The 20335-nt window shown below is 39.4% G+C and overlaps 1 protein-coding gene across 6 annotated transcripts in view; it reads right to left on the bottom strand.

Annotated features, from left to right (window-relative positions):
- Positions 1-833: 833 nt before the first annotated feature.
- The window catches only part of LOC101003406 (zinc finger protein 726), a 125082-nt gene continuing 105580 nt past the window's right edge, over positions 834-20335 (bottom strand). For 3 of the 6 annotated variants that reach the window (XM_031660315.1, XM_031660316.1, XM_031660317.1), the window contains one exon: positions 14161-18437. In XM_031660315.1, coding sequence (XP_031516175.1) covers positions 15451-18437 — 2987 coding nt within the window. In that variant the 3' untranslated portion in view covers positions 14161-15450. Of the gene's footprint in view, positions 1626-4704; positions 4855-14160; positions 18438-20335 lie in introns of those variants that run through there. The other 3 variants (XR_004180478.1, XR_004180479.1, XR_004180480.1) reach the window with 3 other exon arrangements.

The following is a 20335-nucleotide window of genomic DNA, read 5'->3' as shown; positions in this document are numbered from 1 at the left end:
TGGCTCAGTATGACTCAGTGAGTTTGAGTGCAGGTGCACAATTCTCGTTATGTAACCTAGTTACATAAGCTCATACTTGGCTCTGAGCCGCTACTCTGTGTAAGGAGTACACAGACAGGTGGATAGGAGGGGAAGAGAGAGAGTAAAACTGCTGATCCTGTACATATGGCTCATGTCCAGGCTTCTGCCCAGAGAGATAATAAAGCCGTATCAAAACTGCCTACAATTCCTTGAGTGTTTTTCCAGCAACCCACCACTCGCCCACTGACTTATGTCAGACCTCAGCTTGGGCTGGAACCTGACACTTGGCATGACTGGGGAGCTTTCAGATTAAATGTGATTGTTTATGCACATTAGTCAGAAAATCTCTCCAAAATACCTGTTAATAATACAGTTTTTAGAAAGTAATCTTAAAGTGACGAATTCCTTCAGAAAACACGTTAACCAAGTGAATAAAATGAATTGGACAGATTGGCAACGGGTGCTGATACATATAGGAGGATGCAACATGACTTCTATGAGATTACTGGCCAAAAAACATAAATTATTATTTTATTTATTTATTTATTTATTTATTTATTTATTTTAAGATGGAGTCTCTCACTCTGTCACCCAGGCTGGAGTGCAGTGGCGTGATCCTGGCTCACTGCAAGCTCTGCCTCCCAGGTTCACATCATTCTTCTACCTCAGCCTCCTGAGTAGCTGGGACTACTGATGCCCGCCAACATGCCTGACTAATTTTTTGTATTTTTAGTAGAGACGAGGTTTCACCATATTGGCCAGGATGGTCTCAATCTCCTGACCTCGTGATCCACCCGCCTGGGCCTCCCAAAGTGCTGGGATTACAGACGTGAGTCACCACGCCCGACAAAAAACATAAATTATAATCTGAATCTAATCTTGAAAAACATGTTTTATGCAAAGTTCAAGCCACATATGATGCCCAAGTTTTGTAATTTCTAGTAGTCTATTTAAATAATATCTCTTCAGCATTCTAGAAGGCACATTTCTTTGAATTAATTCCTTTACATACATATCTTTCTAAATTATTCCAGGCTATTAATTCCATTCTTTTCCAGTTGGAATTTTAAAATTATGTTCTTCAGAGAGCTGATGAAGCATTCAGATGGAACCTAAACGGTGCACTTTTCTCCCTCACTGATATCTGAGGACCCAGCAGCAATAATTCTAATAAGAATGTTTTATATCCCTGAAAGATTCTCTCGAAAGCTTAAGGGAATGAATAACTCCACCTTCCACAGGCTTAATCCCAAGGCACAAAGCCACCTGCACCAGCAGATTGAGTCAGCAAGACAGCAGAAGCAGGAAGAATTGGCGGGAAGACACATACCCCCGAAGATGGAGAGGGAGGCCATCTGGGTATGGCAGCTGGACAAAGGAAGCTCCTCAGCCTCCAGTCGCCTCTCTGTGCATGCTCCTTGGTCACTGATCTCACCTACCAGTAAGTGTCCCGCGAGCCCAGTTAACAGGGAAAAATCGACACAGCCTCTCTTGGTTTCTCCGGTCCAAAAATCCAACGTTGGTCCAAGAAGGCTCTGGCATGTGCCAGGCATTTGCTGATCATCTGGTCTTAGGGGGATGCCTCTAAGCCATTCCATCCTGTCCTGGGAACAAAAAAGGTAGTAGTGACAATCGCTCCTTTTATCGTCTCCCTCCAGCTGCCCAGGACAGTACCCTTTTCCCTGTTCTCTCTAGCCTAACCCTGTTATGCGAAATTCCAAGTTTTCCATTCCAAAGTACAGCCTTGAAGGCTGCCTCATAAAAAACCTACAAACCTTAGGCCTCAGGCAAGATATCCGTGCATTGTCTTGTTTTGCAATTCAATCTGGACACAATACGAATTGGATAATGGGTCCAAATGGCCCGCAAATGGAACACTGGACTTTACAATTTTAACTGACTTAATCAATTATTGCTGATGGCTGGAAAAATGAGGAGAAATTCCTTATATCCAGGCGTTTTTTGCACTCAGATCACAACCCAATCTCTGCAGTTCTTGCTCACCTGTTCAAATCCTCCTCCTCTATTCTCACCGCCCTGATCGCCTTCCTCCTCCCGACCCTACCTCTTCTTTGGATCCAGCAGACTGCCATCCACCCGTCTCAGCCCCTACCTCTCCCTCTCAACCATCTTCTTTCACCTCCAAGCCTCTTTATCTTCTCAGCCACGATCTTCTCAGTCCCCATCTTCTCAGTGGCCATATTCCCAGCCACCATATTCCTAGTCAGCAGTATCCACTTCTTTTCCTACATCGTCCCCTCCTCATGACAATTCCAGTATTGCCTGTACCCATTAACCTCCCCCACCACCCTCTCCTGAGGCTTGTAAACCCCTCCCACCACCTTATACTCCTACCTATCCTCCCCTGCCTGTTAACTCAACCCCCCTTCCCCATTCAAACCCTCAGCAGGAACCACTTCCATGTTCCTCCTTCTCTCCCATCCATACTTGTTCAGGCACCATCTTTGGCCCATGCCCCATCCTTACTTCAGTGCTGGTGCTACAGTGCCCCCTTCAGGAAGTAGCAGAAACTGAACATACTGTTAGAGTTCATGTTCCCTTCTCCCTCACTGATCTGTCTTCAAATTAACAAAAAGACTCAGTTCATTTTCAGAAGACCCTACCTCTTATATTGGAGAGCTTCAGTATCTCACCCAGTGTTATGAACTAACTTGGCATGACCTCTACATTATCCTCTCTGCCACCCTCTCCGCAGAAGACCAGGACCGTATATGGACCCTAGTTCAGGTGCATGCCAATACAATCCATAACCAGGCTCCTGCACAGCCTACTGGTGCAGAGGCGGTTCCCAACGAGGACCCCCACTGGGATTATCAAGACGTGGTCCCTGGATGCCACCATTGAGACAACATGATTGTGTGTCTCCTTGCAGGACTCAAAAAGGGTGCCCATAAAGTGGTAAACTATGAAAAACTTTCAGAAATCACCCCAGATCATAACGAAAACCCAGCCCTTTTTCTCTCTTGTTTAACTGACACCACGAAAAAGTATACCAACCTAGACCCAGCTAGCCCAGAAGGAACCACTAAACCTTTCTCTCTATATACCGATGAATGGTGTGGAGTTGCAGTAGGTGTTCTAACCTAGTCTAAGAGACCCACCCTCCAGGTTGTTGCCTACCTCTCTAAATGGCTTGAAGCCACAGTTCTAGGATGGCCTGCCTGCCTCTGAACATTGGCAGCAGCTGCTGTCCTCACCCTTGAAAGCCTAAAACTATCTCTCCAAGCCAACTTAACAGTTTATTCAACCCATAATGTCAAAGACATGCTAGCTCACCACAGTGTACTAGGTTTCATCTCTCCCCCATGGCTCCTCTAACTGTATGCTCTATTCATAGAAACTCCACACATCACCATGCTAACCAGCTCGCGTCTAAACTTGGCCACGCTCTTACCTGAAGCTACCACTGTCCAAGATCCTATACACTTCTGTGTCAACATGTTCAAACCTTTCTTATAGCTTTTCCAAACCTAACAGAGCAACCCCTTCCAGATGCCTTCTTTACTTGGTTTGTAGATGGCAGCTCCTTCCTACATCAAGGACGCCGGCATGCTGGCTATGCTATATTGTCACCCCCCCACACACACACTATTCAAACTAATCCACTCTTCCTAGGTACCACCTCCCAAAAAGCTGAACTCATCACCCTCATTCGAGCTCTCACTCTAGCAGTCAGACAACAGATCAACATATATTCAAATTTTCATTATGCTTTCCACATAGTGCACTCACATTTATCCATCTGGAAAGAACAGGGTTTCCTAACTGCAAAAAAAAAAAAAAAAAAAAAAAACAATAACAACAACAAACAACAACAACAAAAAACACTCCTGTCATAAATGACTCTCATCAGCAAGCTCCTTCAAGCCACTAGACTCCTGTAGAAAGCTGCCATCATTTATTGCAGGGGCCACTAAATGCCAGACAATCCTATATCAGCCAGAAATCTAGCAGATAGAGAAGCCAAACAAGTAGCCCTACAACCTGTGCAAGGCCACTTTCTGTGCCTGTCTTCGTTCTCTCCTCTTTACTCCCCAGAAGAAAAGGGGGACTACCAAGCCCAAAACCTTCAAAACCAAGGAACATTGTATGTCAAGGAAAGGCGCTTCATTCTTCTTCACAATCTCTATGATCCAAAGCCTCCACAACTCTTTCCATGTCAATTACAAACCTCTCCTGCAACTTCTCCACCCTATCCTCACTTGTCTTCACCTTTCTAGCCATGTTTGAGAGATTACCCAGTCCTGCTCTATCTGCCAATCAGTATCACCCCACAGCTGCCTGTGGCCACCACCTTTTCCCACTCACTAAGCCCAGGGCCAGGTACCCAGGCAAGACTGACAAGTAGACTTTACTCACATGCTGCCCGATAAACAGCTCTGCAATCTTCTAGCCTTTGTCTGTACTTTCTCCAGGTGAGTAGCTTTCCCAACAACTTCAGAAGATGCAAATGTCATCACACAAACTCTCAACATGCACATAATTCTCCATTTTGGACTACCAACATCCATCCAGTCTGATAATGGGCCTGCCTTCCTCAGACAAAGTACCCAAGGTGTCTCTATATCCTTACTTATAAAATGAGTTCTCCACACACCCTACAGTTCTCAATCTTCAGGCAAAGTTGAAAAAAATTATCTCTGTTGTTAAAGCCCAACTCACCAAGCTGGCTCTAGAAACCCTCCAGTGGTGGACAAAAAAATCTCCCTTTTGCCTTCATGAGATTCTGCACAACACCAAAGGCCCAGTCTTTATAGTCCCTTTGAAATTATGTTTGGCTGAATGTTGCAGGAAGTCAGGGACTGGCTGAAGCTGTGGCAGAAGAACATAAATTGTGAAGATTTCATGGACAATTACTAGTTCCCAAAATTAATACTTTTATAATTTCTTATGCCTGTCTTTATTGCAATCTCTGAATATAAATTGTGAAGATTTCATGAACATTTATCACTTCCCCAATCAATACTCTTATAATTTCCTATGCCTGTCTTTAATCTCTTAATCCTATCATCTTCATAAGCTGAGGATGTATGTTGCCTCAAGACCCTATGATTATTGCATTAACTGTACAATTGTTTGTAAAACGTGTGTTTTACAAATGAGATCTGATTGTAAAACATGGGTGGTTGAACAATATGAAATCAGGGCACCCTGAGAAAGAACAGAATAACGGCAATTTTCAGGGAACAAGGAAAGATAACCATAAGGTCTGACTGCCTGCGGGGTTGGGCAGAATACAGTCATAGTTTCCTTCTCACAGTGAGCCAATGGAAGGACATGTGAATAGGGGAAATATCACTGATTTCTTTTCCCAGCAAGGAATATTAATAATTGATAACCCTGGGGAAGGAATGTATTCCCAGGGGTAGGCCTATAGACGACCGCTCTGGGAGTGTCTGTCTTATGTGGTCGAGAGAAGGGAAGAAATATGCCCTGCTCTCCTGCAGTGCCCTCAGACTTGCTTGGATTGGGAAATTCCAGCCTGGTGAATTCTAGTCAGACTGGTTATCTGCTTGTGAACTCTGTTTCCTGTTAAAATGTTTATCAAGACAATGCATGCCCAATGGGACATGGACCCTCATCAGTAATTCCAATTTTGCCCTTGCCTTGTGATCCTGCTCTCCCCTTTTGCCTTGTGATCTTTTACTGCCCTTTGAAGCATGTGATCTCTGTGACCCACTCCCTATTCGTACCCCTCCCCTTTTGAAATCCCTAATAAAAACTTGCTGGTTTTGTGGCTCGGGGTTGCCATGATGGTCCTACCAATATGTGATGGCATCCCCGGAGGCCCAGCTGTAAAATTTCTCTCTTTGTACTCTTTCTCTTTATTTCTCAGACCGGCCGACACTTAAGGAAAATAGAAAAGAACCTACGTTGAAATATTGGGGGCTGGTTCTCCCGATAGCCAAATTTTGTCTTGAGGCCTCCACCCTTCCCAGATTCTGAGCCACTAGGGAATTACCTCCCCTCCTTAATCCAGACACACTCTTTCTTTCATGAAGCAGCAAATGAGGCCATGCCCCTCCCTGTCAACAACTCCTTGTCCTTTCAACATAACTGTCTTGCAGGCACAGATGTGTTTATCTGCCAACCCAACCCTCACAAAAACCTACAACTGAAGTTGGCAGGCCCCTGCACTGTGATACTCAGCACGTTGACTGCAGTGAGAATCCAAGGACTCCCCAACTGGATTCATCGCACCAGGGTCAAGCTCACCCCCAAGGCTACTCCCTCCTCCAAAACATTAACAGTGGGAAACACTCTTGGAGTCCCTGCATGTAATAATAATTTAAAACAAACAAACAAAAAACAACCACGACCCTTAAAGGCAGGAGGAAGCCAAAGATGGCAACAGGATGAATGGCCTCCACAATGGATCATCAAATATTACGGTCCTGCCACTTGAGCTGAGGATAGTTCATGGGGTTATTGCACTCCCATATATATGTTAACTAGAATAATTAAGACTACAGGCAGTTTTAGAGATAATCACTAACCAAACCGCCTCAGCTCTGGAAATGTTCACAGAACAACAAAACCAAATGCATGTGTCTATTTATCAAAACAGGCTAGCACTAGACTACTTATTAGCAGAAGAAGGTGGAGTCTGTAGTAAGTTTAATATCGCTAATTGTTGTCTTAACATAGACGATAACAGAAAAGCAGTACTGGGAATCACTTCAAAAATCAGAAAAGTACCCATGTACCAGTCCGAACCTAGAAGGGGTGGGGCCCAACAAACCTTTTAGGAAGGTGGTTCTCTAATTTAGGAGAATTTAAAACGCAGGTAGGACCAGTAATCTTCATCACCGCATTCCTCCTGTTGCTCTCCTGTGTAATCCCACTAATGATAAAAGCCACTAAAACTCCTGTTGAAACTAGTTAGCCACCAGACAATCCAGACAATGCTCCTGCTACAACGACACAATGGGTATCAACCTGTCTCTCAAAAATACCCCAAAAATTAAGTTTTTATTTTTTGAAGGTACCCATTCCACTCCTATGTCATGCCTGAAGTAGTTACCGAGAAAGTTGTCCCTTTTTTCTATGACCAAGTAGACACGAATGAAAGATTCTCCCTGGGGTCTGAAAGCTTAAGGGAATGAATAACTTCTCCCTCCTCAGGCCCAGTTCCAAGGTGCAAGGCCACTTGTGCCAGCAGCATGCATCAGCAAGAGAGTAGAAGCAGGAAGAGATCTGGCCAGGAGACACATTCCCCCTTAAGATGGAGAGGGAGGTTGTCTGGTACTATGTAGCAGTCGCGTCAGACTGGGACACTTCCTGTTTACAGAGGACTATAAAACCCCGGCCCTGTCCTTACTTGGGGCTGAGGCCATTTTAGGTCTCAGCCCGCCTGCACCCAGGTCCTCATTAAAACAGTCTGTTCTCCACATTGCCTCATCTTGTCTGTTGGCGTGCTCTCAAGGTTTGAACCAATACAAGAGCCTTGCAATCCCCACCTGCCCAAGCTGATCTGTCAACAAAGAAAATACTTTCACGCCGGGCAGTGGCTCAAGCCTGTAATCCCAGTCCTTTGGGAGGCTGATGTGGATGGATCCCCTGAGGTCAAGAGTTTTGAGACCAGCCTGGCCAACATGGCGAAACCCCATCTCTACAAAAACACAAAAATTAGCTGGGCACAATGGTACACGCCTGTAATCCCAGCTACTCGGGAGGCTGAGGCAAGAGAATTGCTTGAATCCGAGAGGTGGAGGTTGCAGTGAGCCAAGATCGCACCATTGCACTCCAGCACGGGTGACAGAGCAAAACTCCACCTCAAAAAAAGGAAAAAAAAAGAAAGAAAAGAAAATGTTTTCAATATTTCAGGGTATAAATTCAAGATGAGTATTATTTGTGATATATAAGAAGGCTGGATGGAGAGAATAAAGGCTCTGATAAATTGGGAAGAATTATTTTAAAGAGATCCTTTCACTGTCATGAGAAGAAAAGGGAAAAGGTAGTTGAAACAATCTTGTTAGGCAAAAGCATCAGAAGTAGAAATGTAAATGATTGCAATTCTAAATACATGAAATTCTAGAAGAAACTGTGAACACAGTTTTGACCTGGGACACTTATCTAAGAATCAACCATGTTTTCTCTCTTCTGTAATTCTTTCTCAGGTGAGATTATCTGAACAAATCACCACCTTCAGCTTGAGAATGTACCTTTAAAGGCATTAGGAACAGACCCTCTGAAGGAGGTAGACTGCTCCTACAGGACCCGGGAGACACCCCAAATACTGTGAGTGTCCCAACTGCAGAAGTGGGAACAAGAGACCCTCCTCTTCTGAACACACACCCCCATACAGGGTGCAGGAGGCAGCAGGGAGGCCCTAGGAGCTTGCTGAATCCCCAAGCAGCCCATTCCTGCCTGGCACCACAGGAATCCATCAGGAGGGAAGACAGAGGAGCAGGAGGTAAAACACCAAAGGGAGAAAGACTTTCCTAGCTGAACTTTGCAAGAATTTGAACAAGGCAAGAAGTCTCCTGGCCAGAACTCAGGGGGAGGCAAGAATCTGGCTTGCAGACTTCACAGGCAGGGAAAAACTAAAGCACTGTTCTTTCCCAGCTGGGAGGCAGGAAGCCTTACGCAATTTTCAAGCCCAACTTGCCCTCCACCTGGAAACAGACTCGGGGCTGTTGTGGGGGCAAAGTGAAATTGAGACCCACTCTTTGGTTTGCATGGGAGCTAAGTCGGGCTTGTGAGTGCCGGCTTTCCCCACTTCCCTGACATCCTGTATGACTGAGCAGAGACATCCATAATCCTCCTAGGTACAAAACTTTAGTGACCTTGGAATCTCACCCGCACCCCTCACAGCAGCCGCAGCAAGACCCGTCCAATAAGAGTCTGAACTAGACACATCTAGCACCTCTCGCACCCAATTATTCTTCCCTACCCAACCTGGTGGTGGTAGACAAAGAACATAATCTTGCACTGCAGTCTTGAAGACAGAGCAAGACTCTGTCTCAAGAAAAATAAAAATTAAAAAAATAAAATAAAATAAAAATAAAAAACCCCCACAAAACACCAAACTATGCAGGCAATAAAGAGCATGATGAATGCAATGCTACTGCACATTTCAATATTAATGTTGAATGTAAATGGGCTAAATGCTCCACTTGAAAGACACAGAACTGCAGAATGAATAAGAACTCACCAATCAACTATCTGCTTTCTTCAGGAGACTCAGCTAACATAACACATAAGGACCCAAATAAACTTAAAGGGGTGGAAAAAGGCATTTCATGCAAATGGATACCAAAAGCAAGCAGGGGTATCTACTCTTATACCAGACAAAACAAACTTTAAAGTAATAGTGATTAAAAGAGACAAAGAGGGACATTATGTAATGGTAAATGGCCTGGTCCAACAGAAAAACATCACAATCCTAAACATGTATTCATCTAACACTGGAACACCCAAATTTATAAAACAATTACTAACAGACCTAAGAAACGAGATAGACGGCAACACCATAATAGTGGCAAACTTTGATACTCTACTGACAGCACTAGACAGGTCATCAAGACATAAAGTCAACAAAGAAACAATGGATATAAACTATACCCAGGAACAAATGGACTTAACAGATACGTACAAAACATTTTATCCAACAACTGCAGAACACACATTCTACTCAACAGTGCATGGAACTTTCTCCAAGATAGATCATATGATAGGCCATAAAATGGTCCTCAACAAATTTAAGAAAATTGAAATTATGTCAAGCACTCTCTCAGACCACAGTGGAATAAAATTGGAAATCAACTCCCACAGGAATCTTCAAAACCACGCAAATTCATGGAAATTAAATAACCTGCTCCTGAATGAGCACTGGGGCAAAAAACAAAATCAATATAGAAATTAAAAAATTCTTCAAACTGAGTGACAATAATGACACAATCTATCAAAACCTCTGGGATACAGCTAAGGTGATGCTAAGACGAAAATTCATAGCCCTAAATGCCTACATAAAAAAGTCTGAAAGCAAAAACGGACCATCTAAGGTCACACCTCAAGGAACTAGAGAAACAAGAACAAACCAAACCCAAACCCAACAGAAAAAAAGAAAATAACCAAGATCAGAACAGAACAAAATAAAATTGAAACAAAAAATACAAAAGGTAAATGAAACAAAAAGCTGCTTATTTGAAAAGATCAATAAAATTGATAGACCATTAGCAAGATTAACCAAGAAAAGAGAGAAAATCCAAATAACCTCATTGAGAAATGAAACAGGAGACATTATAACTGACACCACTGAAATACAAAAAAATCATTCAAGGCTACTATGAACACGTTTACACACATAAACTAGAAAACCTAGAAGAGATGAAAAAATTCCTGGAAAAATACAACCCTGCTAGCTTAAATCAGGAAGCATTAGACACCCTGAACAGACCAATAACAAGCAGTGAGATTAAAGTGGTTAATTTAAAAATTACCAACAAAAAAAGTCCAGGACCAGATGGATTCACAGCAGAATTCTACCAGATATTCAAATTAGTACCAATCCTCTTGACACTATTCCACAAGATAGAGAAAGGAGGACCCCTCCCTAACTCATTCTATGAGGTCAGCATCACCCTAATACCAAAACCAGGAAAAGATACAACCAAAAAAGAACACTACAGACCAATATCCTTGATAAATATTGATGCTAATATTCTTAACAAAACACTAGCTAACCATATCCAACAACATGTCAAAAAGATAATCCATCATGATCATGCTGATTTCATACCAGGTATGCAGGGATGGTTTAACACACACAAGTCAACAAATGTGATATACCACATAAATAGAATTGAAAACAAAAACCACATGCTCATCTGAATAGACGCAGAAAAAAAATTTGACAAAATTTAGCATCACTTTATGATTAAACCTCTCAGTAAAGTTGGCATACCAGGGACACAGCTTAATGTAAAAATAAAAGCTATCTATGACAAACCCACAGCCAACATAATACTGAATAGAAAAAAGTTGAAACCATTTCCTTTCACAATGGGAACAAGACAAGGATGTCCACTCTCACCACTCTTCTTCAACAGAGCCATGGAAGTCCTAGTCAGAGCCATCAGACAAGAGAAAGAAATAAAGGGCATCCAAATCAGTAAACAGGAAGTCAAACTGTCCATTTGCTGATGATATGATCATTTACCTTGAAAACCGTAAGGACTCTTCCAGAAAGCTCCTAGAACTGATAAAACAATTCAGCAAAGTTTCTGGATACAAGATTAATGTACACAACTCAGTAGCTCTTCTATTCACCAACAGCAACCAAACAGAGAATTAAATCAAGAACTCAACCTCTTTTACAATAGCATAAAAAAATTAAATGAATATACCTGATGAAGAAGTCAAAAGACCTGTAAAAGGAAAATTACAAAACACTGCTGAAAGAAACCATAGACAACACGAACAAATGGAAACACACTCCATGCTCAAGCATGGGTAGAATAATTTGTGAAAATGACCATACTGCCAAAAGCAATCTATAAATTCAACACAATCCCTGTCAAAATACCACCATAATTCTTGACAGAGTTAGAAAAAACAATACTAAAATTCATATAGAACCAAAAAAGAGCCTGCATAGCCAAAGCAAGACTAAGCAAAAAGAACAAATCTGGAGGCACCACACTACCTGATTACAAACTATATAGGCCATAGTAACCAAAAAAGCATGGTACTGGTATAAAAATTGGCACATAGACCAATGGAACAGAGAACCCAGAAATAAACCCAAATAATTACAGCCAAGTGATTTTCAAAAAAGCAAACAAAAACATAAAAGTGGGGAAAGTACACCCTTTCAACAAATGGTTCTGGGATAACTGGCTAGCCACATGTAGGAGAATGAAACTGGATCCTCATCTCTCACCTAATAAAAGAATAAACTCAAGATGGATTAAGGACTTAAACCTAAGACCAGAAACTATAAAAATTCTGGAAGATAAAATCGGAAAAACCTTTCTAGGCATTGGCTAGGCAAAAATTTCATTACCAAAAACCAAAGAGCAAATGCAATAAAAACAAAGATAAATAGCTGGGATCTAATTAAACTAAAGAGCTTTTTGCATGGCAAAAGGAACAGTCAGCAGAGTAAACAGACAACTCACACAGTGGGAGAAAATCTGCACAATCTATACACCTGACAATGGATTAATATCCAGAATCTACAACAAACTCAATTATATCTCTGACAAAGGATTAATATCCAGAATCTAAAACAAACTCAAACAAATCAGTAAGGAAAAAAGAGAATAAAAACAACCCCATCAAAAAGTGGGGTAAGGACATGAATAGAAAATCCTCAAAAGAAGATGGCCAACAAACATATAAAAAGTGGTTAACATCACTAATGATCAAAGAAATGCAAATCAAATCCACAATGCGATACCACCTTATTCCTGCAAGAATAGTCACAGTCAAAAGATCAAACAACTGTAGATGTTGGCGTGGATGTGGCAATCAGAGAACACATCCATGCTGCTGGTGGGAATGTAAACTAGTACAGCCACTATAGAAAACATATAAATACATATGGAAAACAGTGTGGAGATTCTGTAAACAACTAAAAGTAGAACTACCATTTGATCCAGCAATCCCACTACTGAGTATCTACCCAGAGAAAAAGAAGTCATTATTTGAAAAAGGTACTTGCACATGCGTGTTTCTAGCAGCACAATTCACAACTGTAAAATCATGGAACCAACTGAAATGCCCATGAATTAACGGGTGGGTAAAGAATCTGTGAGATACATACATATGTGTCTGTGTATGTGTATGTGTGTGTACATATATATACATATATATAGTAGGTATAATGTGTGTATATATATATACACACATGTACACACATATATATGTTGGAATACTACTCAACAATAAAAAGGAATGAATTAACAGCATTTGCAATGTTGTGGATAAGACTGGAGACTATTATTCTAATGGTAAAACAAATATCATATGTTCTCACTGATATGTGGGAGGTATGCTATGAGGATGCAAAGGCATAAGAATAATGCAATGGACTTTGGGTATTGGGGGGAAGAGTGAAAGGGGAAGGGATAAAATACAACATATATGGTGCAGTGTATACTGCTTGGGTGCACCAGGATCTCACAAATCACCACTAAAGAACTTACTCAACTAACCAAATACCACCTGTACATAAGTAACTTATGGAACAATAAAATTTAAAAAAAATTATTCTTATAATTACAGACAGGCTCACATAATGAATTCTTCATAAACTATTACACAGGCCAGGCCTGGTACCTCATGCCTGTAATCCCAGCACTTTGGGAGGCCAAAGTGAGTGATCACCTGAGGTCACGCTTTGGAGACCAGTTTAACCAACATGGTGAAACCTTGTCTCTACTAAAAATACAAAAATTAGCCCAGGCGAGGTGGCTCACGCCTGTAATCCCAGCACTTTGGGAGGCTGAGACGGGTTGATCATGAGGTCAGGAATTTGAGACCAGCCTGACCAAAATGGTGAAACCCCGTTTGTACTAAAAATACAAAAATTAGCCGGGCATGGTGGCACGTGCCTGTAATCTCAGCTACTCAGGAGGCTGAGGCAGGGGAATTGCTTGAACCTGAAAGGCAGAGGTTGCAGTGAGCCCAGACTGCACCATTGCACTCTAGCCTGGGAGATGGATTAAGACTCTGTCTCAAAAACAAACAAACAACAAAAACAAACAAACAAACAAAAAAAACCTATTAAACAAAAAAGAAAATTAGGGTTCATCATAAGTGCCGGTCAAGTTAAAACAGAGAATTTGCATGGGGAGATTCTGAACCAAAAGATTGTACAGTAATAAATTCAATACAAAGCAGACAGCATAAATTTGCTTTCAGCATTTTTGAGAATTTTTGTTTTCTAGTAAATTAGACACCTTCTTAAAATGATTTATTTTGTTCCAGTATTGCTTTTTTTCTCCTATAGTTTCAAACTTATACTCAAACACACTCCAGAATTTATTTACACCTAAGATTTATCTTTAGACTAATAGATGTGTATTTTTAACTCAATGTAAATCAATACTAACAGTCCATATGTTCTTGCAGGTAGAGGCCACATGTTCAAAGAAAAATATATTAAAAACTTTTTAAAGATTTATTCGGGACTCAGAAATGTATGTATTTTACTTATGTTTGTATATAATTTTTATTATGACCATAAAAATAATCCTGTAGTCAATAATAATTTAATTGTACATTTAAAAATAACTAAAACTGTAGAATTGAATTGTTTGTAATACAAAGAATAAATGCTAGAGGTAATGGAGACTGCATTTAGTCTAATGTAATGGTTATATATTGTATGCCTGTATCAAAATATACCATATAGGGCATAAATATGTACACATATTAGGTATCCACAAAAATTAAGAATACATTTAAATGTGAAAATAAAAATAAAAATTTAACCTAAAGGAACAATATTCTTTAACTTAATGGCAATTAAGTCACTGGCAAAAAAGATTACAAGAGATGTCAATCCATTTATCTTACCAAACAGTATATTTTTACCATCTTTTACTTACACCCTTGAGTAAGGTGGAATAGGTTAAAGTTAGAGGCATAATAACACTTCATTGAATTCACTATAGTATTTAACATGTTAAAAATGTTGAGTTGAAAAGTTAAGTTCACATGTAATTTATAATTTTAAAATATACTGCAATATTTCATAAAAATACAATCATACTAAATTTTAACTAAAATTAAGAATGTTTTCCTTTCATAATAATGCAGAAGAATACTAATCTGAACACCTACCTCATGCGTCACTCAATATTACAAGTTAACCACAAAGATCCTCTCTACTTAAGTTTTCATCATGCATCTTACATTTTAATGTCCTTACCTTTCCATAGAAAAGGTCACAAATAATGCCTCTTCATATTTGTAATGCTTTTTCAGAATACTCTTCTTACTTTAAAGACATATTTTCTGATCGATCTTTTGACAGTAATTACACTTCTAATGTTTTTATTTAGTATGAACGCTCTGATTTTGAATAAGATGTGAGCAGGTATTAATGGCATTTTTACTTTGTCTATATTTGTACACTTTTTCTCAAATATAAAAGCTTTCCTGTTCATTAAGGTGTGAGCATTGGTTCAAAGTTTGGCCACATTGTTCACACTGGTAGTTTTCTCCAGTATGAATTATCTTACCTACAATCAAGTGTGACAATCATTTAGATGCTTTGTCGTATTCTTCACATTTCTAGGATTTCTCAGCAGTATGATTTTCTTGATGTTTAGGAAAGTTTGAGTTGTCAAAAGCACTGGCACATCTTTCAGGTTTGTAGAGTTTCTCTCCAGTATGAATAATCTTACGTCTGTTAAGAATTCAGGACTTTTTATAGACTTTTTACCACATTATTCACACTTGTAAGATTTCTCTCCGAGTTATCTTATCTGTAGTAAGGTGTGAAAACTGGTTAAAGGTTTTGCCAAATTTTTCCTGTTTGTAGGGTTGCTGTCCAGTATGAATTTTCTTATGTCTGATTAGGGCTGAGGACCAGAAAAAGGATTTGCCACATTCTTCACATTTGTAGAGTTTTACTCCAGTATGAATTACCTTATGTTTAGTAAAGGTTGAGGACCGGTTAAAAGATTTCCCACATTCTTTACATGTGTAGGGTTTCTCTCTAGTATGAATTTTCTTATGGTTAGTAAGGATTGAAGACTGGTTAAAGGCTTTGCCACATTTTTCACATTTGTAGGGTTTCTCTCCAGTGTGAATTATCTTATGTTTAGTAAGAGCTGAGGACTCTTTAAAGGCTTTGCCACATTCTTCACATTTGTAGGGTTTCTCTCCAGTGTGCATCCTTTTATGTCTAGTTAGGGTTGAGGATTGGCTAAATGCTTTGCCACATTCTTCACATTTGTAGGGTTTCTCTCTAGTATGAATTCTCTTATGTCCAGTAAGGGTTGAGGATGATATAAATGCTTTGCCACATTCTTCACACTTGTAAGGTTTCTCTCCAGTATGAATTATCTTATGTGTAGTAAGCTTTGAGGATCGATTAAAAGCTTTGCCACATTCTTCACATTTGTAGGGTTTCTCCCCAGTGTGCATCCTTTTATGTCTAGTTAGGGTTGAGGATTGGCTAAAGGCTTTGCCACATTCTTCACATTTGTAGGGCTTCTCTCCAGTATGAATTATCTTATGTTCAGTAAGAGTTGAAGATTTCCTAAAAGCTTTGCCACATTCTTCACATTTGTAGGGTTTCTCTCCAGTATGAATTATCTTATGTGTAGTAAGGGTTGAGGATTGGCTAAAAGCTTTGCCACATTCTTCACATTTGTAGGGTTTCTCTCCAGTGTGCATCCTCTTATGTGTAGTGAGGTGTGAGGGTTGGCTAAATGCTTTGCCACATTCTTCGCATTTGTAGGGTTTCTCTCTGGTATGAATTCTCTTATGTTCAGTAAGGGTTGAGGACCAGACAAATGCTTTGCCACATTCTTCACTCTTGTAAGGTTTCTCTTTAGTGTTAATTACCTTATGTGTAGTAAGATTAGAAGATTGATTTAAAGCTTTGCCACATTCTTCACATTTGTAGAGTTTCTCTCCAGCATATATTATTTTATGTTTAGCAAGGGTTGAGGGAATCTTAAAAGCTTTGCCACATTCTTTACATTTGTAGGGTTTCTCTCCAGTATGAATTGTCTTATGTTTAGTAAGGGTTGAGGAATGGTTAAAAGCTTTGCCACATTCTTCACATTTGTAGGGCTTCTCTCCAGTGTGTATCCTTTTATGTCTAGTTAGGGTTGAAGACCATATAAATGCTTTGTCACATTCTTTACATTTGAAGAGTTTCTCTCTAGTATGAATTCTTTTATGTTTAGTAAGGCTTGAGGACCAGATAAATGCTTTGCCACATTCTTCACACCTATAAGGTTTCTCTCCAGTATGAATTATCTTATGTGCAGTAAGATTTGAAGATCGATTAAAAGCTTTGCCACATTCTTCACATTTGTAGAGTTTCTCTCCAGCATGTATTATTTTATGTTTAGTAAGGGTTGAGAGTCGCTTAAAAGCTTTGCCACATTCTTTACATTTGTAGGGTTTCTCTTCAGTATGAGTTATCTTATGATTAGTAAGGGTTGAGGAATTGCTAAAAGCTTTACCACATTCTTTACATTTGTAGGGTTTCTCTCCAGTATGAATTCTCTTATGTTTAGCAAGGGTTGAGGAATGGCTAAAAGCTTTGCCACATTCTTCACATTTGCAGGGCTTCTCTCCAGTATGTATCCTCTTATGTCTAGTTAGGGTTGAGGACCATATAAATGCTTTGCCACATTCTTCACACTTGTAAGACTTCTCCCCAGTATGAATTATCTTATGTGTAGAAAGACTTGAGGATTGATTAAAAGCTTTGCCACATTCTTCACATTTGTAGCATTTCTTTCCAGCATGAATTATTTTATGTGTAGTAAGGGTTGAGAATTGCTTAAAAGTTTTGCCACATTCTTTACATTTGTAGTGTTTCTCTCCACTATGAATTATCTTATGTTTAGTAAGGGTTAAGGACTGCCTAAAAGCTTTGCCACATTCTTCACATTTGTAGGGTTTCTCTCCAGTGTGTATCCTCTTATGTTTAGTAAGGGTTGAGGATTGCCTAAAAGCTTTGCCACATTCTTCACATTTGTAGGGTTTCTCTCCAGTGTGTATCCTCTTATGTCTAGTTAGGGTTGAGGACCATAGAAATGCTTTGCCACATTCTTCACATTTGTAGAGTTTCTCTTCAGTGTGTATCCTCTTACGTCTAGTTAGGGTTGGGGAGCAAATAAATGCTTTTGCTTTGCCACGTTGTTCACACTTGTAAGGTTTCTGTCCAGAATGAATTATCATATGTGTAGTCAGATTTGAGGACTGATTAAAAGTTTTGCCACACTCTTCACACTCGTAGATTTTCTCTTCAGCACAGGTTATTTTATGCGTAATAAGGGTTGAGAGTTGCTTAAAAGCTTTGCCACATTCTTCACATTTGTAGGGTTTATCTTCAGTATGAATTTTCTTATGATTAGTAAGGGTTGAGGACCAATGAAAGGTTTTTTCACATTCTTTACATTTGTAGGACTTCTCTGTAATACTTATCGTATGTCTGTTTGAATTTAAAAATTTATGAAAGACTTTCAAATATTTACCACATTGAAATACTTTGCTCCGGGTAGTTGTGAAACACTGGTTAAGTTTACTATAACCTTCTCTGTGCACCTTACACTCATCCACACTTTTACAACTTTTTCTTAACTGTAAATTCTCATGTCCACATTTTTCATATTTTCTCAGTAATACTTTTTGAAAAGAATCTTCCATGCCCTGCTCTGGCCAAAAGTCTTGAGCAAAATGAGGACATATAGCTGAAAAAAAATTAAAAATAATAAATTACTCCACTGACCAGACTCAAATGAATATAGTTTAAAAATCTTACCTATAAAATTACACAAACTACATAAACAAAATAGCACTGCAAAATACCATAGGCCCTAAGTCTTTTTATTTATTTATTTATTTTTTTGAGATGAGTCTCACTCTGTCGCCCAGGCTGAAGTGCAGTGGTGTGATCTCGCCTCACTGCAAGCCCCGCCTCCAGGGTTCATGCCATTCTCTTGCACAGGCCCTAATTCTTTCATAGGCATATATATGTAACAAAAACATACAGATCAAATTACGTCTATATTAATAAGTGTGTGCAGTGTCTTGGGTGAGCACAATGCAAAAAACCACACAGAAAAAAAAGAAATCTGTTAAATTTACCCGACACAGCTTTTCCTGCTTCCCATTATAATAGAGTGCCTTTAGAGGTAAATTGCCAACTCTTGGTTTCTGTTTTAAAAGAAAGGTAAAATACTAGCCCATTCATTTTTATTTCTAGCTTTTAGGGGCTTTTCCTGACACTGGTTTCTGTCTCTTATGACATAAAGTGTTGAGAGAAACCATGGCATAATTTGGAATGACAGTTTGAGTGCTGAAACCAAAGAAAAATGTTACAGCAGCAGAGAGACCACAGTACCACAGAAAGGAAACAGGCATAGCAAGTGATTACTGACTCCTACAAAGTAACATGAGTAAACCCTCTTAATTAAAAATAAACACAAAATTTCAGACAACACATACCCTAAGAACATATTGGAGAATTCCCCTAATCATTAGACAAGATAGTTGTTTTCAGACTATGCCAGGACAAAACTACATTATAAAGACTTTGACAGGTAGCTTTTTTTGATGTCCACATCTCAATCAAAGATTATAATATATACAAAATAGGGCAATATGATTCCACCAAAAATATAAAATTTTCAGAAAGAAACCATAAAAAAATACATTAATTTTAAGAATTGATAATAAATTGAATAATACTGATTAAAATAGGAACAGAGACAACTACAGAGAGTCAGGAAAATGAGGATGAGAACAAAAATATTTAAGATTTCAAAAAAACAGAAATTGTGGAGGTAAAAATATAAAAACTGATCCTAAAAGTAAGAAAAAATGATGTAAATATAAAGAAGCTCAACAAACTAGGATCACAGAAAGATATTTATAATAAACACATATATAAGCACGATTTCAAAAGTCACAGACAAAAAAAAAAATCTTTGAAGCTGCAAAATAAAACTGATGTGCCAGGCCAGGCATGGTGGCTCACACCTGTATTTTAGGCACTTTGGGAGGCCAAGGCGGACAGATCACCTAAGGTCAGGAGTTTGAGACAAGCCTGGCCAACATTGCGAAACCCCGTCTCTACTAAAACTACAAAAATTAGCCAGGTGTGGTGGCGTGTGCCTGTACTCCCAGCTACTTGGGAGGCTGAGGCAGATCATGAGGTCAGGAGTTCGAGACCAGCCTGACCAACATGGAGAAAACTCGTCTCTACTAAAAATACAAAATTAGCTGTGTGTGGTGGCATATGCCTGTAATCCCAGCTACTCAAAAGGCTGAGGCAGGAGAATCGCTTGAACCCGGGAGGCGGAGGTTGCGGTGAGCCAAGATCGTGTCATTGCACTCCAGCCTGGGCAAAAAGAGCAAAATTCTGTCTCAAGAAAAAAAAAAAAAAAAAAAAAAATTTGGTAGTTAATATGTATTAACATTTAGCTTTCAAGATAAAAACATTTAAGCAAAATGTTGCATGAAAATTTCAAGATGATTAATAAGACTACATATTTAAATATATTTTGTGGTAAATTTTGTTTTTGACAAGTAAAAATAATAATAACTAAAAGATGTATAGAGTTATGATAGTTTTAAATTATATTCA

This window comes from Papio anubis, chromosome 20, assembly GCF_008728515.1.
Source record: "Papio anubis isolate 15944 chromosome 20, Panubis1.0, whole genome shotgun sequence".
NCBI lineage: Eukaryota > Metazoa > Chordata > Mammalia > Primates > Cercopithecidae > Papio > Papio anubis.
Note: the sequence above shows the minus strand (reverse complement) of the source record. Positions and strands in the feature narration are given on the sequence as shown.